Raw genomic sequence first — 20,920 nt, forward strand, 5'->3', positions numbered from 1 at the left:
TGAGATGCACCATGTACCTGCAGAGGCCTGAAGAGGACACTGGATTCCCTGGAATTAGAGTTAACAGGCAGTTATAAGCTGTACCCTGTGGGTGATGAGACTGAACCTGAGTCTTCTGCAAGAGCAGCAAGTGCTTTTAACCACCAAGCGTCTCTCCTGTCCATTTCAACTTTTTTTTAATTAAAAGATTTCCCATTTTTACTGCTTTTAAATATTAGCCGGCCAACAATCAACCCGGTTGTGTTGAACGAGACACCTCTGATTATTAAAGGTCCTCTTCCTACTAAAGGACTAACCTTCAAACAACCTTATACTTATCAAACTTAGAAAAATGCATGATGCTGCGGTCTGTGTTCTCAGAGGTAACCATGTATCCCCTATTCAAAACCACCATAAAGCTGATCTGTACCTTTCTAGGCAGCACTTCCTGAGGCAGAGGAGGAGACTGCCACTGGCCCTGCCACACAGTTGATGACCTGCAAGTCACAAACTTCCATCCCTGTAACCAAGGCTTTGGTATGATTCTGGCTGTTCAGAGAGTCCAAACATGGTAGAAAACAGAAGCTACACTAGGCACAGAGAAGGGGTTTGTGATGTTTTCACTATGTGAACCTTGAAGGAAAATGTGAGGATCTTGGGACTGAACACCAGAACAAAGGGCTCGATGTCAAGCTGGTCGACTCTACAGCATCTCATGAAGAGGAAAGAGTGCAGTGTGCTCCACTCATAAAGTTGATTGTGTTTTTCCTCTTAACATTTGCAGGTCTATATGTTCAATGACAGTTTTTGGCAATTGTGAAGGAGGCTCATTCAGAGGGTCTTTGTCCTCCATAGCCCTGGTGAGCAGAGCATGTTCCTGTGAACAGTTGGCCCATTTGGGAGAATAGTCTGATGGTGAGGATAGAGGGTAAGGAGAGGTTCATCCCAATATGGTCCCCAGAAACACCTCACTGCATCTTTAAGGACAAACAGACTTAGCTGCTATCTAGACTCAATGTGTATTCAGCTGAGTTCCTTTGAGGATTCCTGAGGGAGCCTGACCAGATAAGGTATTGTCAAATCAGTGAGACTGATGGCCCCCAGCAAGCCCTCCAGTTATACTAGCTCAGTCATCCCTCACTCACCCTGGGAGGTGGATGGAATCATCAGTTTTAGAGAATAAACTGATGTTCAGAGGAGTTAAGGAGAGCCTACAGATGGTAACTGGTGACATTGGAACCAGGACACTGCCAACCTTTACTGGCCAGGAACCAGTATCAAGAATGATTCTGGCCTCCAGGTACTAAGAAAGCTTGTGAAACTCAGGCCTCTGTGTGTAATAATCTGGATTACAAAAGTCAAAAAGAGCTTCGAAGAGAAAGCCTCCCTAAGAAGGTAAATTGAAGGCCAGCAAGATGGCTCAGCAGGTAAAGGCACTTCTGTACAAGCCTGGTTCTGAATTCACGCCCAAACCTATGAAAAGGCAGGAGAGAACTGACTCCACAAAGTTGTCCTCTGGCCTCCACATGCCCCCCAAGTGCCACAGTCTTTTAAAAAAGGTAAATCTAAATGGCAAAACAATTCCAGAAGGCCATTTAGTCCTGATGGTGGAGAGGGTACCTTTATAAGAATGAATCAAAGTTTTATGATGTATAGTAGAAGTAGATGTACAGTAGCAGCTGCAATCACCCTGAGTAGTTCAGGCTTTTGGGCAACTGCACACTTGCTCTGCCAGTGGGAGCAGGACAAAGGCAACGCTCGTGTTTCCCAAGAGCATGCAACATCCCTCCATCATCACTATAGGCTCCCGGGACTTCCCCACTGGTGGCTTCTTAAGCTCTACTTGTGGGCTGCTGTGGCCAAGGGCACAATGTCAGTTAGGAAAGTTGGTTTACAGTGAGAAGAGTGCCTTCCTCAAGCCACAGTATACAACAAGGACACACTAGGACAAACATAGGAACGCATGCGCTATAGTGAGGGCGCAGAAACAGCAGTCAGAGTAGGTGGTGGAGAGAGAAAAGCGGAGGCTGGGACTGCTGGGAAGCTCAAGTGAGCCACTCAATCCCTCCAGCTCCATGTGTCCATGGAGACTTGGGCTAAGTGGTACATAGTCTCCTAGTTCTACTGAGTGATGGTAGCATGGGAACTAACCTAACTCCCCAGGACCATGTATTGGGGAAAACAGTCACCAAAGTGGGGTGCAGTGGGCTAACACTCACTCAGCACTACTATGTTAAGTACCTCATGCAGCACAACTCTCATAAGAGCCTGTCAAGACTGGTAATCAGCACTATCAACTTGAAGATAAGAATCTCAGAAGGATAAGGTTATCTGGTACAAAGCCACACAGTACTAGGCAACTACCACTATGCAGCAAGGTGTGGTGGTTAGGAGAGGTCAGGGCTCACCACCAACCTCGGCTGAACCACACTGATGTCAAGTATTCACCTGCCCAAGTTGCCCAAGAGCCTCCCCAAATGTATTTCTATCCTAATAACATCACACAGAAACACGGCACTTCTTTTTCCAAAGAAAAGACAACAGAAACTGGCTTGTTTTGAAGCTATGCAGAAGTCAGAGGTGTGTCTGAGTCTGGAGAACTAGCTCTGCAGAGTCTCAGAGGGCAACATGATGGTTTCAACAGATGAGCGGCATGGAGACACCGCCTTTAGAAAGTACTGGTGGGAAAAACAATGTTAACATAAAAGGTGGCGCTGGGGGTATAACTTAATGCCAGAGCGTTTGTGTGGATGCACAAGACCCCATTCAATAGCAGCACCACAAAACAACAAAATTTAAAGCTGTTGATTATTGTGGCACACACTGGTAGGCAAATGCTCAAGAGGATAAGGCAGGAGGATTACAAGTTCAAAGCCAGCCTGCTATGCCTTTTCTTTTTGGAGGCTCAAGACAGAGAACCCCTGGCAGAATGTTCAGGTAGCATGCTCAAAGCCCTGGGTATCCCGCAGCACTGGGTGTGGTGGTGCACGTACATAAACCCAGCACTCAGGTTAGAGCTAAGACTGTAAGTTCAAGGTCATCCTAGACTGTACTACAAGAGACCCTGTCTCAAAACAACAAAAAATAAACACTACAAAAACAAAAAAAGGAATGTGTGAGACTGTTAATAACATGGCAATGATCAGTTTTCAGAGAAACACCCTTTGCTGTGCAAATGAGGGATGCTACAAGAACATACTTTGACCTGGTGAGGGTACTATATATTTACCCAGATGCTTCCTCCAAAAAACACCCCCCCAACCCCTTTACCTCTAGGAACAAGATATTCTTTACAATCTTACTCATGGAAACAAATTAATAGGTAGCCTTAGAAGAATGATTAAAAGAATATCAGTTGACATTGGAGGGACACAGTTGCATTTAAGACCTTTCCCTTAGCTCCTCAGCCCAGTGAGGTCAGCACTCAAAGTAACCTATTTTCAAACAACACAAATTGTATAGTCAACCAAAGTCTGAGCAAAACAAAGGCAGAGTTGGGAATCAAGTGACAAGGGTCAGGAGAGCAGAGAGCAGCCAAGAAGTCTTAACCTCACAATAACCACAGCCCAGGAGTGCTACATGTGAGAGATCAGCCTCCAGTGAGCTGTACAGGCAGGCAGCCTGCTTGGGTCATCAGTGGGAATCTTATCCAGAGTGGTCTGATGCTGTGGGTGCCTCCGGCTTCTTATCTACTCCCACTTTTTCTTCATTGACGAAGAACAGGTGGACGGGGAGAGCAGAAGTGATCTGTGATAACTACCAGCATGGAGGAAATTTGCCATAACCAAAGGCCCTTAGCAGAGGGAGGTGGTAGAGGAAAAGCAGGTTGCAGTCATGAGGACTGCTGAGCTGAGGGCTCATTTGGTCACGCGTAGATCCCTGACATTGGGGAAATGCCCTCTGTGTAGGCAATGATTACGAGAGGCACTAAGTGGAGTGGCCCCCAATAACTAAGGCTGAGTAGACTGCTTAGTGGAAGATAAATTTTAAAAGAGAAAAAAGAAGGCTGCAAACTTCAGCTACATGGAGTGAGGGGGAAGTCACGTCAACATTTAGAGATCTGGAGAGGGACTTGCCTGATGATGATTTTCAGGCTGATTCCTAATTATGTCTTCCCTTGGCTTCTGGCTCCCACCTTCCTAAAAGTCTAGAATGGAGCTAAGCCAATTCTAGAGATCCAACATATCCTGGTTCTGCTATATCTCCTCTAAAACAGGCCTGCTTACACAACCTGCCATTGAAAAAAGGCTGCACACAATCCACAAGGTCCCAGGAGACAAAGGAGAGATAGGGCTCTCCCACCAGGCAAGCGTCCTGGTCAGCAGTAACCTTTGGCCTTGTTCTCTAACCAAGCTATCTGCAAGGGCCTTGGCTGAGCTCTACCACACCTGATGCCATGAGAAAGGATCCCAATGTGGCAAGTGTAGGAACAGAGCCAAAGAAAGCAGAATTAAAACACACCGTCAAGAACTAACTCAGCTACCTGTTATCAAGAATCTTAAGGGGCATGGCTGGAGAGATGGCTTAGCAGTTAAGGACACTTGTTGGTCTTGGAAAGGACCAGTGTACCAGGGTTTGGTTTCCAGCACTTGTATCATGGCTCACAACTAACATAACTCCAATTCCAGGGGATCAAATACTTTTTTTTCTGAGCTCTGTGGGAATCAGGCACGCAGGTGGCGCATAGACATACATAGCAGGCAAACCCCTCTCCCCCACATATTTTTTAAAAAATCAAAAGGGCCTGGGGAATTGCTCAATCATTAGAGTGCCTGCTGTGCAAGCTTGGGGACTTGAGTTTGGATTTTCAGTACTCAATGTAAAGATCTGGCACCTTTATGTGTGGTTGTAGCTCAGCTCTGTGGAGTAGAAACAGGTGGATCCCTGAAGTTCACTGGCTGGCCAGCCAGCCCATCTGAATAGATGAGCTCCGAGTTGAGTGAGATACCTTACCACAAAAGACGATGTGGAGAGTGACTGAGGAAGATACCCAAGGTCACGCTCTGGCCTTTACACGAGTGCGCACGTGTACACACACACACACACACACTCATGTGTACATGAACACATACTAAAACAATTAGGAGAATAACAACTGTTAGTTGAACAAAGACCTACTAAGGCATCTCTTTTACAGCAGAGAACAAAGCCAAGCTCTGCACTGCGGATACACTAGGACTTTAGTACTTGAGAGGGCTCCTCCGGGCCACAACCAAGATACAAGTGGGTAAAAAGTCACCAGTGCGTAGACTCCTTTTCAAACACTGGTGCCGTGTGACTCCCAAATGTAATGCTCTTTGGAAGCTGATTGCAAATGATGAGACAGAGCCAATGCGGGAGCATACCCAAGCTAAAAGGCAAGCTGTAGTCCTGTTAATAACCCACTCTCAGATGCCACACATGATTACAGACAACACTGTTTACAGACACTAACACTGACATGACACGGTAGGCACTGCACAGGGTATGAAGACCAGGGACGGGGATCGTGGGGTCCAGCACTGCGATGGCGTCTAGGTTCTCCACACTGATGCCTCTGGACATTTTTACTAAACATGAATGGATGCAACTTTGTGGAATAGGATGCTGCTATTTTGCTTTCAATTTGGTCTAAGCTGACACTCTCATACTCTCTGCTTAAGCATTTGGCTAATGGTCCTCTAAGACAGGAAAACCAACCAAGCAACCAAAACAAAACCAAAAGAAGAAGAAAACGAAGAGGAGGAGAGGAGGAGGAAGAGGAGGAGGAGGAGGAGGAGGAGGAAGAGGAGGAGGAGGAGGAGGAAGAGGAAAGTGTCACTGTATCATAGTGTTTTCATCCTTGTTAAAGGAGAGTCCTCCCATTCTACTTCACAATCAAAATAGTGGTTTGGACTGAAACTGATTTCTGACTTACCTCTACAGAAGCAGAGGAAAGTCTGCTATGGTACTGGGTGTGAGGCGTAATGGCAGAGCTTGCCGAGCACAGGCAAAACCCTGGGGTTGAGTCTCAGCACTTGGGGAAAAAATAAGACAGTGGGGGTGGGATTCTGCTAAAAGGGGTGGCTTGAACCCACTGGTGCTATAAAAGGTTACTAAGAAGTGCTTAAGACCTGTCACTTACAGTACTGCGCAGCATGACAGGACAGAAGGAGAAAGGACAGTAAGCAGGAGGCACTGAGAGCATAGGATTCCTAGGTAGTTTGCAGGAATCTAAAACTATAGTTTTTTATGTTGCTGTGCTTAATGTTAAGAAACTGAAGAGGTGCACATGGTGGCACATGGCCTGTTACCCCAGCATTTGGAAGGATGAGGTATTTGGGCATTTAAGGTATTTAAGGTCAGATTCAGCAACATAGCAAGCTGGAAGCCAGTCCCTTAAAGGCAGGCACGGGGCAAGGCAGGCACACAACTCCTTCCTAGGGTATACATAACCTCCTAACATCACATTGAACTTTGAGACTGTAACTAAAAAATGTAACAGATAAAAAGGTCCAGGGGCTAAGATGGAATCAAAAGGCTAAAACACTTGCTTTGGGTAAAGAGTGACCAAAGTTCTTTTATCTATTTTTCAATCAAAGATGTATTTATTTATTTATTATTTAATGTAGTGTGTGTGTATGTGTGCATGTAACATCCTTTTCTGTCCTTTACAGTTTTTTTTTCTATCACTATTCTTCGCAATTTGATTTCACTGTTGGCACCGTGTGATTTTGTGTTTCTTCTGTCTGGAGTTGGATCTGTGACTTTATAGTTTCCATCAGTTCTGAAGAACATTCAGCCATTATTTAATTTTTCAAATAATTTTTTCTACTCTTTTCATTTCTTCTGGAAATCCAATTATATATCCTGCTTTTTGATATTTTTTGATATAATCATAGCTTTGTTTAGTCTGTCTTCTCTCTGTGCTTCAATTTATAAAGTCCCGTTGTTATGTTTTCACATTTAGTATCCTTGTGTGCAGTCTAATTCTGTTAAGCTTGTCCACTGAAGTTTTTGGAAAACTTATTTTCCATTCCAAAAATTCCATGTGGTTCTCTTTAAAAATATTCTCCGGCACTCCTTGCTATGATGTAATTTTTCTTTTGAATTACATTTATGTGTGTGCGCCTGCCACAGTGCACATGTAGAGGCCACAGAACAACTGGTAGTAGTGGGGCCTCTTCTTCTACCACACGGTAGAAGTCCCAGGAGTCAAACTTCAGTTGCCAGGCTTCGTGATCTGATTTTTCCTTATAACCTGTGGTAGGGAGCAGGAAGATGGCTCAAATTGTAAAGCACTTGCTGGGCAAGGATGAAGATCTGAGCTCAGACTCCCAGCGCCTACACAAATGCCTGCTGTGGCGGCGTGCGTCTGTAACCATGCACTAGCAGAGCAGAGGAGCCAGGCAGACTCTAGAGCTCCAGGTTCAGTAAGAGACCCTGTCTCAAATAATACAGGAGAGAGCAATTGAGGAAGACAAGAGATAAATTGAGGAAGACAGATGACGTCAACCTTGGACCCTCACATGCGTGATGTATACACATGGATCTAACTAGGTCTTCAGGCCTGCCAAGCACACTTTTACCCACTTGCTTTCTATTTATATGGCCTGGATTTTCAAATATCCCATTGCATTTAGTCCCACACTTACCACCGTTAGGCACTCATTCTCTTATCTGTTGTCACGGTAGATTAGATTTCCCTTCTCTAAGGTTTCTTCTAGTGGAGACATACTATATCCTTATTTGGCTGCTTCTGCTCAGCATTTTCATCCACGAGCATAAGCCATGTTGCTGCATCAGTGGCTCATTCTTTATGGTTGCCAACATTTATTTCATTGTCAAGACACCCCATGGTAAAAAAGGAGAAAGAAGAGAGAAGACAGACAGAAAAGAAGAAGAAGGAAAAAGAAGAGGAGGAAGAGGAAGGAAGGAAGGAAGGAAGAAGAAGAAAGAAGAGGAGGAGGAGTAGAAGTAGCAGAAGTGGAAGATGATGAATCTGCCGCCACGGGGCCTGGTGTGTGGGCGAATAATGGTATCTCGTCATCATTTTTTTTCTCACAATCCATGGAGGCTTTTTATTTATGATTTACATCTCTAGAAAAATAATCCCAGGATTTTCCCTCCTATATGTTTTCATCTTGCTTCTTCATGGCCCATGATGCCAGCTGAAGTAGTCAGTACAATAAAGCCAAACTGACAGGATGGAAGCAGATTACTCTGACATTTTTCTAGGTCCCTGAGTTGCACATCACATCTAGGGCTGATCACACCATACTTGTTCAGTCTGCCTGTGAGGTTCCCAACGATTCCCCCCCCCTCCCCAGCTCTGTGGTCATCAATGATCTCAATTTCACCGATGTAGCCATGCTTCATCATCATAGTTAGGAACCAGATGACGACTTTGGAGCATGGTCTGATGAGGACCCGGCGTTTGCCTCTTCTCAGCATTGTTGACGCTCTTGAGAGCATCTGCCAGGACATTCATGCGCACCATGGTCACACACACACACACACAGTGTGGAATGTTTAAGTTAGGCTAATTATGCATCCAGTGTGTCCCTTATATTTTTTAATAAGACATTTAAATTCCCCTTTTGATTATTTTAAAAATACAGATATACTCCTTTTCTGAAATGTCTGAAACCAGTATTCCTGATTTATAATTTTTTATATTTTCAAGCACTCCTAGTGAAAATCTGAAACTTTGTTTTTTGATAGTGTGTGTGTGTGTGTGTGTGTGTGTGTGTGTGTGTGCATGCGCGCAAGCCACAGTGTGTATGAGGAGGTCAGAGCACAACTTTGTGGGTTCTGTTCTTTCCTCCCATCTTTATGTGTTCTGGGGACTGAACTCAGGTCCTCATGCTGATATAAGTATTTTTACCGGCTGAGCCACCTTGATGAAGAAAATCTGAAGCTTTTGTTGGATTTGAACTAGAGATGTTCAATCTCTACTGAAGAACAGTATGTAGATTATTCCTTTAAAATAATTTATAATGTGTGCATGTGCGCACATGTGGAGGTTGGAGGACAACTTAGCACAGCTGGTTCTGTCTCTCACCTTTACGGGGCTCCAGGGATAAAATCAGGTCGCTAGACTTGCATGACAAGCACTTTTACCCACTGAGCCACCTTCCTGGCCTCATAAAAATTATTCTCATTATTTACATGAAACTCTTGGGCCTTTAAGTAACAACAACTCTGCCTCCTCTATGATTTAAAAAATAGAGATCTTAAGCTGGGCATGGAGAGGAGTATGGGGCGTGGGGTACACACCTTTAATCCAGCACTTGGGAGGCAGAAACATACATCTCTGTGGGTTCGAGGACAGCTGGTCCACATAGCAAATTCTAGGCCAGCCAATGTTATACAGTGAGGCAAAACAAACAACAAATGAATAGAAAATTTAAATTTAAATGAATTCTAATTTATGATTTTTAATGCTTAAGCTTTTAGTGTCCTAAGAAGTCTTTGCCATGCCCATTTCCGTGGTTTCTCCTAGAACTCTTCTGGCTTTTCCATCTACACTCTGAGCTGTTATCTATTTCTAGTCAATGTTACTATGGCACTACACGATGACTTTTCCCTTCATCCAGGGTTCTTAGGTTGCTTTTGAGACAGCAACTCACTACATAGCTCAGGCTGGCCTAGCCTGTGGCGCTCCCCCAGCTTCAGCCGCCTGGTGCTAAGAGGAATTTGAGTCTTGCCCTGCCTGGCGCGAATACCCATGGAGATGTATCTGACTTGTCTGACTTCCACTTCAGAAGAGATCCTGACGAAGAACAGGCAGGCCTTGCTAGCTAGCGCGACTCAATCTATCATTAGTATTACACCCTGTCCTCTTTGTCCAATCACATTTCAGCATCTCTGTCCATGTTTCAGGCACATCAAAGCAGTAAGGTCTCTTTATAAGAGACCCAAAGTATGCTGTCTGAAGTTTCCACGAGCAGGTTAATAGTAGGCAGCGCACTTGGAGAGGACATGGAGATTCCACACTCCTTCCTTCATACCCTGCTCTATGAGTCTCTTCATCTGTATCCTTTGCCAATGTCCTGTACAAGAAACCAGCAAGCTGGGCAGGAGAGATGGCTCAGTGGTTAAGAGCACCGGAGTTCAGGTTTCAGCACCTGCAATCTAGCAGCGTACAATCATCATTAACTCCAGCTCCAGGGGTTTTGACGCCTCTGGCCTCTGAGTGCACCTGCCTTCATGTGTACACCCTCCCCGCCCCTGTCCCTACACGTTCAAAAGAAGAAACCAGTAAACCCAAGTGATTATTTCCTTTAGTTCTGTGAGTCACCTGAACAAATAAACCAAACCCAATAGTTGGCTCTGTGAGCCCCAACGTCTAGTCAGCGAGTCAGAAGCACAGATAAACCAGCCTGAGGCTTGATTTGGCAGCTAAACAAAGGTAGTCTTGAAGATAGCCCTCCTGTAGGATCAGACGCAAAGCCCGAGGAGATAATCCCAGAACAGAATTACATGGGATGACACTGCAGGTTATCTGCAGCTGCAGGACTGGGGGCTTGTTAGAACTGACTCACCTGAGAGAAGTCAAAGTCTAGTTTGTCTTTGCTGCCTCAGGGACAGAGCTATGAGCCAAGAAAAGAGAAGGAAAATTCCCCATTTCTGGGATCAGTAGTAGTTCACATTGTGAATACATAGCTGAAGAGAGTGAATTTTCTTTTTTATACACGTATAAAGGTTTTGTTTTTGTTTTAAAGCTATGTACTGTTTGCTTGAGCTAGACACTCCGGCATCACTCCTCTGCCGTACTGAATGCCCCAGGAGACCAGTAAGACCTCCCCACTATAACTGCAAAGAACTCTGATAGAGCCCTGAGTCCTATGCTGGAGATCAAACCCAGCTTCATGCATGGTAGGTGAATGCTCTACCACTGAGCCAAATTCCATCTGTGAACTAGGATTCTTGATGACATTAACACTATGTCTTTCAACTATGACCGTAGGAAACTAATATACTCTCGTCTCTGGACCCTCCTGTGCTCGAACCACTTTGAGTAGCCTGTGAAACCAAGAACTCAAGACTTGGGAGTTTGCTGCCTCAAAAATCCAATAGCAAGGCTGACGAGAGCCACATGTGTGATGTGTTTGTTCAGAAATGCTCTCACTGTCTCCCACACACCCAGCTCTCTCCAGATGAACAACACACACACACACACACACACACACACACACACACACACACACACACACACACACTGGGTACAAAGGACCTTGCTTGCTGCAATATGTTGTAAGTATTTCATCTTGCTCAAATAGAAAGGCTTTAGGCCATCTCAGCCAGGACAGTCACTCTGCAGGTTCTGCGCAGTAGGACAGACTGCTGCTGCTGCTGCTGCTGTTGCTGCTGCTGCCACTACCACTGCTCATGCTGGGTGTTAACTCTGAAAATGCAGTTACTACTTTCTCTCTCTACATCATTTCTGATAATGACACTCAAAGCTTAGGAAAATGAAAACACCCATGAAGAATATAGATGAGCTTAAGAAGCCTAGAGAAGCCTGAACACTACAGAAAATACTGGAAGGAGGCAGTATTTGGGAAATGACACAGCTATAAAATAGGTTTGGCCCCCATGTGTGATCTGGCCTGTGCATATAACTTTGTGAACAGAGAAATAAAGAAAAAGCACAAAAGCTCCTGATGGACATCAATGGTCAGTGATAGAGAAAGCCAAAGAATGTGCCCTAAGTCTTTGTGCCTTATCCACCAGGCAACTGGAGATCTGTACCAGGTCTTTAAAGAAGTGTCAAAGTTGGCAAGAACTCCCAAACCTCCCTTGTTCCCCTCCTCCATGGCTCCCTTTCTGGGTGATACCTATCCCCCTGCAAAACTGTGTCCATGGTCATAATGAACATTCCCCTCCTTTCCAAAATAGCCTGACAGGAACCTGTCTCTTGCACAAAGTACCCTGTAGAATGAAAATCCCAGAAGCCAAACGAAATGACAAGGACAACTCAGGATTTCAGTACTCAAGGGAGAAGGCCTTTCCTCCTGGTCACAAAGGCCCAGGATTCCAGAATTTACTGAGGAGCAGAATTCTTGTTTGGAATCATTCCAAGTCAAAGGTCAACCCTGGACATGCTCACAGGGTGGGCATGCTCGCTCACAGGGTGGGCAGCAGCAATTTCCAGAACTTGCACAGCTTAGCAAGGTTCTGTGTCTAACCCTAGGAGATGGTCAGAATCAGGGCTAGATTAAGAAACCAAAGATAGATGCTGGTGAGGTTATGTGCACCTTTAACCCCAGCACTCTGGAGACGCAGACAAGGGACAGCAGCTAGAATTAGGGGAGACTCTACCTCAAAACAAAACAACATAAGCCTTGGGCTGGGGCTGTCTCTACTTTCCCTGCACCTCTATGAAAGTAGCATAACTAAAAGATGATAAAAGCCAGTTCAATAAGGGCTCTCCTTTGCTTTTCACCCCAAAGGAGCTCTCCAGAGGTGGACTGTGTGGCTCTGCTTACTGACTGTGTGACCCCGAGTAAACTTCTCTATAGCTCAATTCCCACATCTATAAAGGGGTACAAGTATTAGGGTGGGTGGCTGTCAGGATAAAGGGCCTTACAATGTTCACTACGCTGGAGCATAGATGGGGTACGATAAGGCTTAGGAGGGCAACTCTTTGTTAAGGTCTGACAGTCTACTGCTCTCACACTTGGAGACAGACAGTCCACTGCTCTGCTATTGTGAGCTGAAAGGAGCTTCCTGTGTAAGGCACATGCTGAGCAGATCCAGCGATTCTCAAATAGGGACAACTGTACTCTCAAAGAACACTTGGCAATGTCAAGATATTTTTAATGGCTGTCACAATACAGGGGTTGCTACGGTGTCTAGTGGGCATTGGCCACAGATACTGCTAAATGCCTTATAATACAAAGGACAGCCCCGCACCACAGAAATTAATATGATTCAAAAATACCAATAGTGCTAATTTGAAAAGCTTCGGGGCACAAGGATGACATGTAAGCTGGGGAAGAATCTCAGAGGCTGATTGCTTCTATGCACAGAGGAACTCATAAGAAGAGGTAACTCTTTGTTTGTTTTTTTGTTTTGTTTTTCAAGACAGGGTTTCTACAGCCCTGGCTGTCCTGAACTCACTTTGTAGACCAGGCTGGCCACAAATTCACAGAGATCCACCTGCCTCTGGTAACTCTTAAAATGACTAATTGTCACATAGCACAAGGCAGATGAACTATGAACTCTGGGCTAGTGACAGGCATCCATGCATCACACAGGACCCTGGAAATCCCTTTCTCACCAGTCAGCAACTCCTATACTGCCCTCAGCTGCTGCTCAGATACAAGACCTCAGTCCTCAAAGAGGACCACCACCTCCACAGGGCTTCAGAAACACAAATGCAAAAGGTAACTCGGTATGCATGAAATAACTGGCAAATCATTTCAAATGTATTTATGTAAATATTCATAAAATACATGTTATAAATCCCCAGCCCTGCTCACACACTTTGTTCAAGAAAGTGTTACTATATTGCCCATGTTGGCCTAGAGGACAACCCCTTCCTGTTTCAGCTTCCTGGGTGTTAGAATTACCGGTGTGAGTCACTATGGCCTGCTCCAAATTTAGACACACGTACACTGGATTTTTTGAGACAAGGTCTTACCACATAGCCCTGACTGGCTTAAAACTCACTCTGTAGACCAGGCTGGCCTCAAATCATGCCTGGCCCCAAATGTATGTTTTTATTTTTTGGGTTTTTTGAGACAGGGTCTCTTTGTGTAGCCTTGGTTGTCCTGGACTGGCTTTGTAGACCAGGCTGGCCTCGAACTCACAGTGATCTACCTGCCGCTGCCTCCTGAGTGCTGGGATTAAAGGCATGCACCACACCTGGCACCAAATTTATATTTTTAATGTTATTTTAATGTTATCAATTATCACAAGATAACGTAGAGAGACAAACAATATGTTGAACAAAAAAAGAAAGAAAATTTCATTGGGGAGCATGGTGGTGTACCCCTATAATCTTAGCACTCAAGAAGTAGAGACAGGGGGACTGCCACAAGTTCCAGGCCAGCCAGGGCCACTGTGTCCAAAACAAAACAAAACAAAACAAAACAAAACAAAAACAAAACAAAACAAAAACCAGAGTCAGGGAGTAGAAAAACTAGAGAAAAAGGAAGACAAGCAAGGCTGCTCAGAGCTGAAATTAGAGCAAAGTGGCCATGCACAGAGAGCTGTAAGTGCTGTGTGAGAGGAATGGACAGGCCAGGCAGAAATGGGAAGAACACGGGTGTGCTTAAGAGTCTGAGGGACTTGGCTTACAACTCTATTAACATGAAGGCAACAAGGTCAAGATCCTTGTTTACAAAACAAAAATAACCCTTCCTTCCAGGAGTCCTGTGAGCACATCAAGTGCTAAGCACAGAGCCAGCACACAGGGGGCGCAGGGAGAGCAGCTGCAGGAAAACGGCCAGTTCTAGTGACTCTACTACCACTGCCCACCAAGACCCTGGGCAAAATAAAGCCCACAAGTTGGAGGCAGGTAAGTCTGTCACCCGGAAGTTGCTTGGCTCAGCAAACACCCTGCTCTTTTGAGGCCCCCATCAGGCATCCAGGTGGAGACACAAGGAACGGTTGGGTAGGGCCAGTACGGTACCTACGAAGCTGAAACTCTAGGTACATGTCCATTTGGAACTTGCTGGTTGGGGTAAACTTTTGTTTGTTTAACTTTCTTTTTAAAATTATGGACACTATGAAGAGGGCTAAAGGTCCTTACGTTGTACACCGTACAAACAATGAGGATAGGGAGGCAGATTCTTAACCTCACTCAAACACAAGCTACAGGCACCATGGGACTTCTGAATGCACATGTGCACGGAGGAGGGCAATGACCCCACCCAGGCCACCACCCACAGAGAACTGGAAGTGTACCTACACCGATCCCTGAGGACTTCCAACCCCCACAGGCCCAGGAGAGAGAAATTACTGTTCCCAACTTATTAGGAAAGAAAATGAAGCCTTGAGAAATATCTACATTGCTCAAGACAGAAGCAGAGACGGAAGTGTGGATTGTATCCACAGCCATGGTCCTGCTATTTTTAACTTCTCATGAAGAAACTCCTTCAAATGACTTCATCTTCATGCAAATATTTTACTAATTACAATGGGTTTAAACAGATTATTAAAGCAGCAGAGGTCTGATAGGCCCCTACAGAGCAACACTTGGCCCAGAGAGGTATTTAATAATTTTTACAATGCATTTGATGAAATTATTCTACAATTCAGATCATCCCGTAACTCAGAAAACTCCAAATTAATAAAGTGTTAGAATAATGGAGGCAGCAGAATGCCATTTGGACAAATGCTATTAAATACATAAACATTATTCTACAATTCAGATCATCCCGTAACTCAGAAAACTCCAAATTAATAAAGTGTTAGAATAATGGAGGCAGCAGAATGCCATTTGGACAAATGCTATTAAATACATAAACACCTAGAAATCCAAATCTTTTGAAAATGAACACTCTGAGCCAACATACTAACATCAGCCACACTAGTTTCTCCAGAGGGCACAACAGTGGAGGGCAGAAAAAGGGATGTTCTTCCTTCCCACAGGGAGAGGAGACCCCAGCTGAGTGGTAGGGACGGAGACAGCGCTACCTTCCGTCCAGCTACCAGTGAGGTACAGTTTGTTTTCTTCACAAGGAAGTAACCTCTAAGTGAAAGGTTATTAAGGAACAGGGCTTTCACTCATTCTTAAAGCACCATAGTGAGAAGGATGCTTTCATAAGGGAGAAGTGAGGAATCTTCTCATTTCTACCACAAAGTAACAGGACTTTCTCTTTCCTTTTATTTTTTTGGTTTGACACAAGATTTCTCTACATAGCCCTGGCTGTCCTGGAACCCACTATGTAGACCAGGTGGCTCTGCCTCCCCAGTGCTGTGATTAAAAGGTATGACATCACTCTGTCAAGGCTTTTTCTAAGACCTGCAGCCTCCTGATAGCATTAACAGGGGTCTGCAGCACTTCTTATGGAGTGTTTTTCTGTTAAAAAAAAAAAAAGGTTATATGAATTTGATTAGTCCAAGTTGGGAAAAAACACTGGGGTCATCAAAAGAATACAGAACCCTAAGGAAATATCCAGAGACTTCTAGAACGTGGGCACTCTACACAGCTACCAGCCAGGACTCTTCTAAAGGCCAGTATCATTAAAAACTAAAAAAGTACACACACACACACACACACACACACACACACACACACACACACAGTATGTAGAGAAAAAGAGAGAAAGAGAGCGAGCTACTTCTAGAAGTAAAACTGAATTAAAAATATTTAAGCAGTGGGGATAGAGATGTAGCCCAGTGCTAGAATATTAGCTTCATACTCAGCACTGCTACAGCAAAGCCCAAACCAAACACAATGTATAGCCCTCTGTCGGGTCAACTTTTTAAGCCTCCAGCTACCAAGTGTGGCATCTGGGGAAAGGTGAACGTGCAGTGGGTAAGACGATGGAGGCTTTTGGCTTGGGTTGGTTTCTTTGAGACAGAGTTTCTCTGTGTATCCCTGGCTGTCCTGGAACTCACTTCGTAGACCAGGCTGGCCTTGGACTCAGAGATCCACCATATGGAGTTATTAGCCTTTTTAGGTGTGTGTAGAGGACTGCTTTTATTCTTAGGAGATAGCTGAAGGACTCAGAGATGAAGTGTGGTGATGACTTTTCTTCAAATGGCTCAGGAAAAGGAAGCTTGACAAAATGTGAACTTAGAAAACTAGGTAGCAGGCAGGCATTTGCTTTTCTGACAGTTTTAATGACAAAAGTGTGATGGGCTGTTGAGAGAAACATTGGGCCAACTTGGTAGGTATATAGAACACAAATTGAGTGAAAATACTACATACCTGAGATTAAGATAGCAAAGCTTAGTGGGCTGGCTTGTGATTTTCTTTTGGGCCACAAGGGGAAAAAAAAAAAGCTATCACTTCTTAATGCCAGTACCCTGTTGATACCATGGGGATTCACTTCTACCAGCTTGCTAGGCCCCTTATCTGTGACAAGAAAATACACAGGCAGATTTACTCAAGCTGTCAAAATGCTTGTTTTGTTGGAAGCCAATTCTGTCCACACTTCGGCTCAGAACCCGGACTAGGAATGGTGGAGGAAGCTTGAGTTTGCTTTGCACTCACTGTCCTGAGAGTAAACACCCTCAAATGCTAACACGCGCAGGCCAGTGCTGACCTTTGGCTGACAGCTGGATGACTCCTACACTGGAATAGTTTGCCACGCTCCAAAACTGCTCAGCTACCTTCTGCTGCAGCTCCTGTCTGAGTGACTTCAACAAGCCATGGATTTGAGACAAACACCCCAAACAAGAGGAGTTTGGCAGGCAGACTGTGACAAAGCCTCCTGCTTAAATAATTCTATGTAGATGCCCAGCTGGTTTCATAACACTGAAGAAAACCCAGAGTGGCTAGAAACTTTATAATCTGACTTTTAAGTTCGTGGGGGCATTCCCTGCACAGGGGATCTTTGGCTGAAAGCTCTGGGAAGCTCTGGTGGCCTCCAACAGGCTGCATATTTATAAAGATAGCATGAAGAACAGGGTACACACAGGACCTGGCATAGATGCCCTCAACCATCCAGCCTGAGTCAGTCTGCAACTTCCAGACATAACACAAGAAGTCTATCAGAGCACCAGGGAGAGAAATATTTGTGGAACCCAAATTCCCACCCTCCCACCCCACCTCCCCGCTGATATTAAGATAGGTCCGAATTCTTCCTCTAGTACAAAGCCCACCTTTACACACCACAGTAGAAAACACAGGAGTGGGGGGCGAGTGATTTTATGCATAGAGAAAGGAGAATAAACACAGCAGTCTGTGGATCCACTGAAACCAGGAATGTAAAGGGAGAAAACTTCAGTCTGTCAGGCAGAGAAGTGGGTCTATTATACCACAGCAGGAGCTGGTCCAGCATGAAAACAGTAGTCCGGTAGTCAGAACTGGGATAGGACCCAGAGAGGCACTGTCTCCACTGCCTCAAGGGACACAGTACCAGGAAGGGGAAGAGCTCACAGAGTACAGGAACTATTAGTATAAACCGTTCACAAGAATCTGAAACGATTTAAAATGTGCCCAGAGCTCATAAAGATGGGATTGCCGAAGGAAGGTGCTCTACCCTTCCTCCCACTTCAGGGGCTTCCAGCTGGGCTCTGGCCCAGAAGGTTGGCTCTTGACTCCAGTAGCTCAGTCAGACACAGTCTGTGAGACCAGGAAAACAGAGCCCAACAGCTGGCAGATGTGCTTTCACAGCAAAATTCCAGTCCAGAGTGTAAGGCAGCCCCTTAAGAATTCCTTCCTCTTCCTGGCTGTTCAAAATGGAAAGCCCCATAGTTTTACCTCAACAGGACCAAGAAGCCTAAGCCACATGGAAGGTACTTTCTAAGTGGGTTGCAGCCCAGGACCGTCTGATCTAGTATCACAGTCCCGCCATCATGGCTTGCTCTATCTGCTTTCTGTGTCCAGGACAGACTCAGCTGTGGCTTTCCCAACTCTTCTCCGTAACACCCTGCCTCTCACTGTCCCAGGGCCTTCTGCCATTTTCATAAGTCCCTTCTACACCAAGCCTTCCCCTGAAAAGAAATCAACTTTCTCACTTAGTATATGCTCAAAGGCAGCATTAGCAGCCGTGGGATTCGTGTATAAACTCACACCAAAGTACAGAGGTGAGATTGTCCCTGAAGACTTGCTGGGCCAGAACAGCCATTCTGAACACATTCACCCCAACACCGTTCCCATCTGTGGGCAACCCTGCCCTGACACAATCACAGTTCCCTCTCTGAACCACAAGTGGCAAATCCTAGGGGTCACACCAACAGCACCAATCAAACCCACAAGAACAGCCAACTCCACACTACAAAGTCCCAGGTTTTATGTAACGAAAATGAAACCTTTAGTTTCCTGAGATGGAAACAGTGGCTGGAGGAGAGAAAAGTGAGAAGGGAAGAAGCCTCATTCATAGTATCTTGAAAACACACACACAGTAGTCTATGCACCTGTCAGCAGCAGACTTTGGCTAGGCTGTTCTCACAGACTACCTCTACTGTGAGAACAAATGAACATTGGTTCAGCAGGAAAAATGGCAATGCAAGTAGGGATGGAAAAGAAAAAGTGACCAACACATGGCAAGTTGGGCACTTCTTGTTCACAGCCAAGCAGCCATAAAGAAATAGTGGCCAGCACCTGAAGCCTGGGTGAGTTTGCCCAAAGAAACCTCTTGTTAGAAATAAGCAAGGATAACCCTACATCTGCATTCAATGCTGCGGGACCCCACCACACCCCCACGTGAAGAGCATGTCCTGCTGGAACTCCCCATTCTGCCCACAGAGCAATTTTGAGAACAAGTCAGTTTTAAAATTAATGTCCCTCTACAGCTTAGTTATAACTCTTCCCTAACATATCACAATCTCAAGCCTATGTGCCAACAGACCTCCGTGTTTGTGTGACACACACACACACACACACACACACACACACACACACACACACACACACCACAACCTCCCAACCCAAGGGCAGGCATGGCCTTTACCCCCATGGGACAACAAAGGGTCATCTGCCACTTCCTTCTTTATTATAAAACTCCCGAAGAAGTGCCTCTGGCGACTTAACGTGGAGATTCTGAGACCCTCCCCAGATCCTCTGAGGCTCTTCCATCAAGCCAATCAAGTTGTCACGGAACAAGAGGAAATTTAAAATGTAAATAAACGTGGCTTGAGAAGAACAGCCAGGGGAGACTTCAGATACAACTTAATTAGGAAAGTTTGGGATACAGCTGAACAGGTGAAGAAGAAAAAGAAAGATGAGATGTGGGATCAGGCTGTCGGAGAGGATCTTTCCTGAACAATGGAGGGAGCAGGACCGCGGGTAGCGCGACAACGTGGAAGCACGAACTACACAGCCCTAACACTACAGGTGGGTATGGGTGAGGGATTCAAATGCCAACAGAGGGCAAACCTTGGGAGTGAAGAATCAGAGAAGAGTTCCGCTTCAGACTAGTAGAGACTTAAGGATGGGGGGGGGGGTCCTAAGAGCCACGGGGAGACTAAGAGGAGCCCCTGAAAAGGGACTGAGTGCGATGTTACTCTTGGGGTGTGGGTGTCTCAGTCCATACCGTAAAGTCGAGTAACCTTAATTTGCGATGGCAAGGTGGGAGGGGACCAGCTTCAGGCTGGCATCTGACAAGAGACAGCTCTAAGATGGTGAGGAGCTGGGTCACTCCTGGCCAAAGCTTCAGCTGTAAAAGCTGTGAGGGTCCGGGACTCTCTTCTAGTCTGTGAATGCCCAGCACCGTCTCGCGGGAGAGGAAGGCACAGCAGCCCAAGGGCCCGGTGCCCAGGCCGGAACTCCGCCGGCAGGAGGGTCCCTGGGGTGGGGCTGGGACGTGGCTGGCGACGTGGGGCCGGGGAGGGGCTGGGGTCCCGGACTCACGCATCAGTGTGCTGAAGGCCACGACGCCGAGCAGCCCCTGCAGGAAGATGCCGAAACTGTGCATGAGCGCGCCGCTCTCGCAGCGGCCCGCCCCGGACGCGACCGTGGAGGCCGGCCCGCCCGGCAGTCCGCGGCTCACGTTCCCTCCCGGGCCTTGCATGGCGGCCTGACGGGAGGGCGCGAGGGGCCGCCGGCCTCGCTGCAGCCCGGGCCGCGCCGCCCAGTCGCGACCCGGGACCTGGAGCTGGGGAGCCGGTACCTCAGACCGCGGCCGCCTCCGCGCCGCGCGTAACCCGACGTCTGAGATCGTAGAGCTTGATTGGTCCGGCCGGGCGTGAGGCGGGCTTCGCCTCCCTTCGGGGGCGGGGCTCCAGCCAGGGCTAGCGGGCGGGGCTGGAGGGGGGTGCTGGGGGCGAGGGGGGCGGGCGCTGTCTCTGCAGGTAGATGGAGCAGGTGAGCCAGACTGTGGGGAAGGGAATCATCTGAGCCCTATGCTCTAGGTAG

General features: G+C 46.2%; 2 protein-coding genes across 2 annotated transcripts in view; both read right to left on the reverse strand.

Moving 5' to 3' along the window:
• Positions 1-20,713, reverse strand: part of LOC311605553 (store-operated calcium entry regulator STIMATE) — a 58,302-nt gene extending 37,589 nt beyond the window's left edge. The window contains exon 1 of the mRNA XM_084796196.1: positions 20,417-20,713. Within this exon, the coding sequence (XP_084652322.1) occupies positions 20,417-20,576 (160 nt within the window). The 5' untranslated portion in view covers positions 20,577-20,713. The remainder of the gene's footprint in view (positions 1-20,416) is intronic.
• Positions 6,359-8,424, reverse strand: LOC311605259 (small ribosomal subunit protein uS8-like; the record flags this gene model as incomplete). The annotated part of the gene is made up of 1 exon (XM_084795689.1): positions 6,359-8,424. One exon carries the CDS (start codon positions 8,422-8,424, stop codon positions 8,077-8,079), a length of 348 nt encoding a protein of 115 aa, XP_084651815.1. The 3' UTR covers positions 6,359-8,076.
• Positions 20,714-20,920: the final 207 nt, after the last annotated feature.

This window comes from Acomys minous, assembly GCF_964271855.1.
Source record: "Acomys minous genome assembly, chromosome: 9".
Lineage (NCBI taxonomy): Eukaryota > Metazoa > Chordata > Mammalia > Rodentia > Muridae > Acomys > Acomys minous.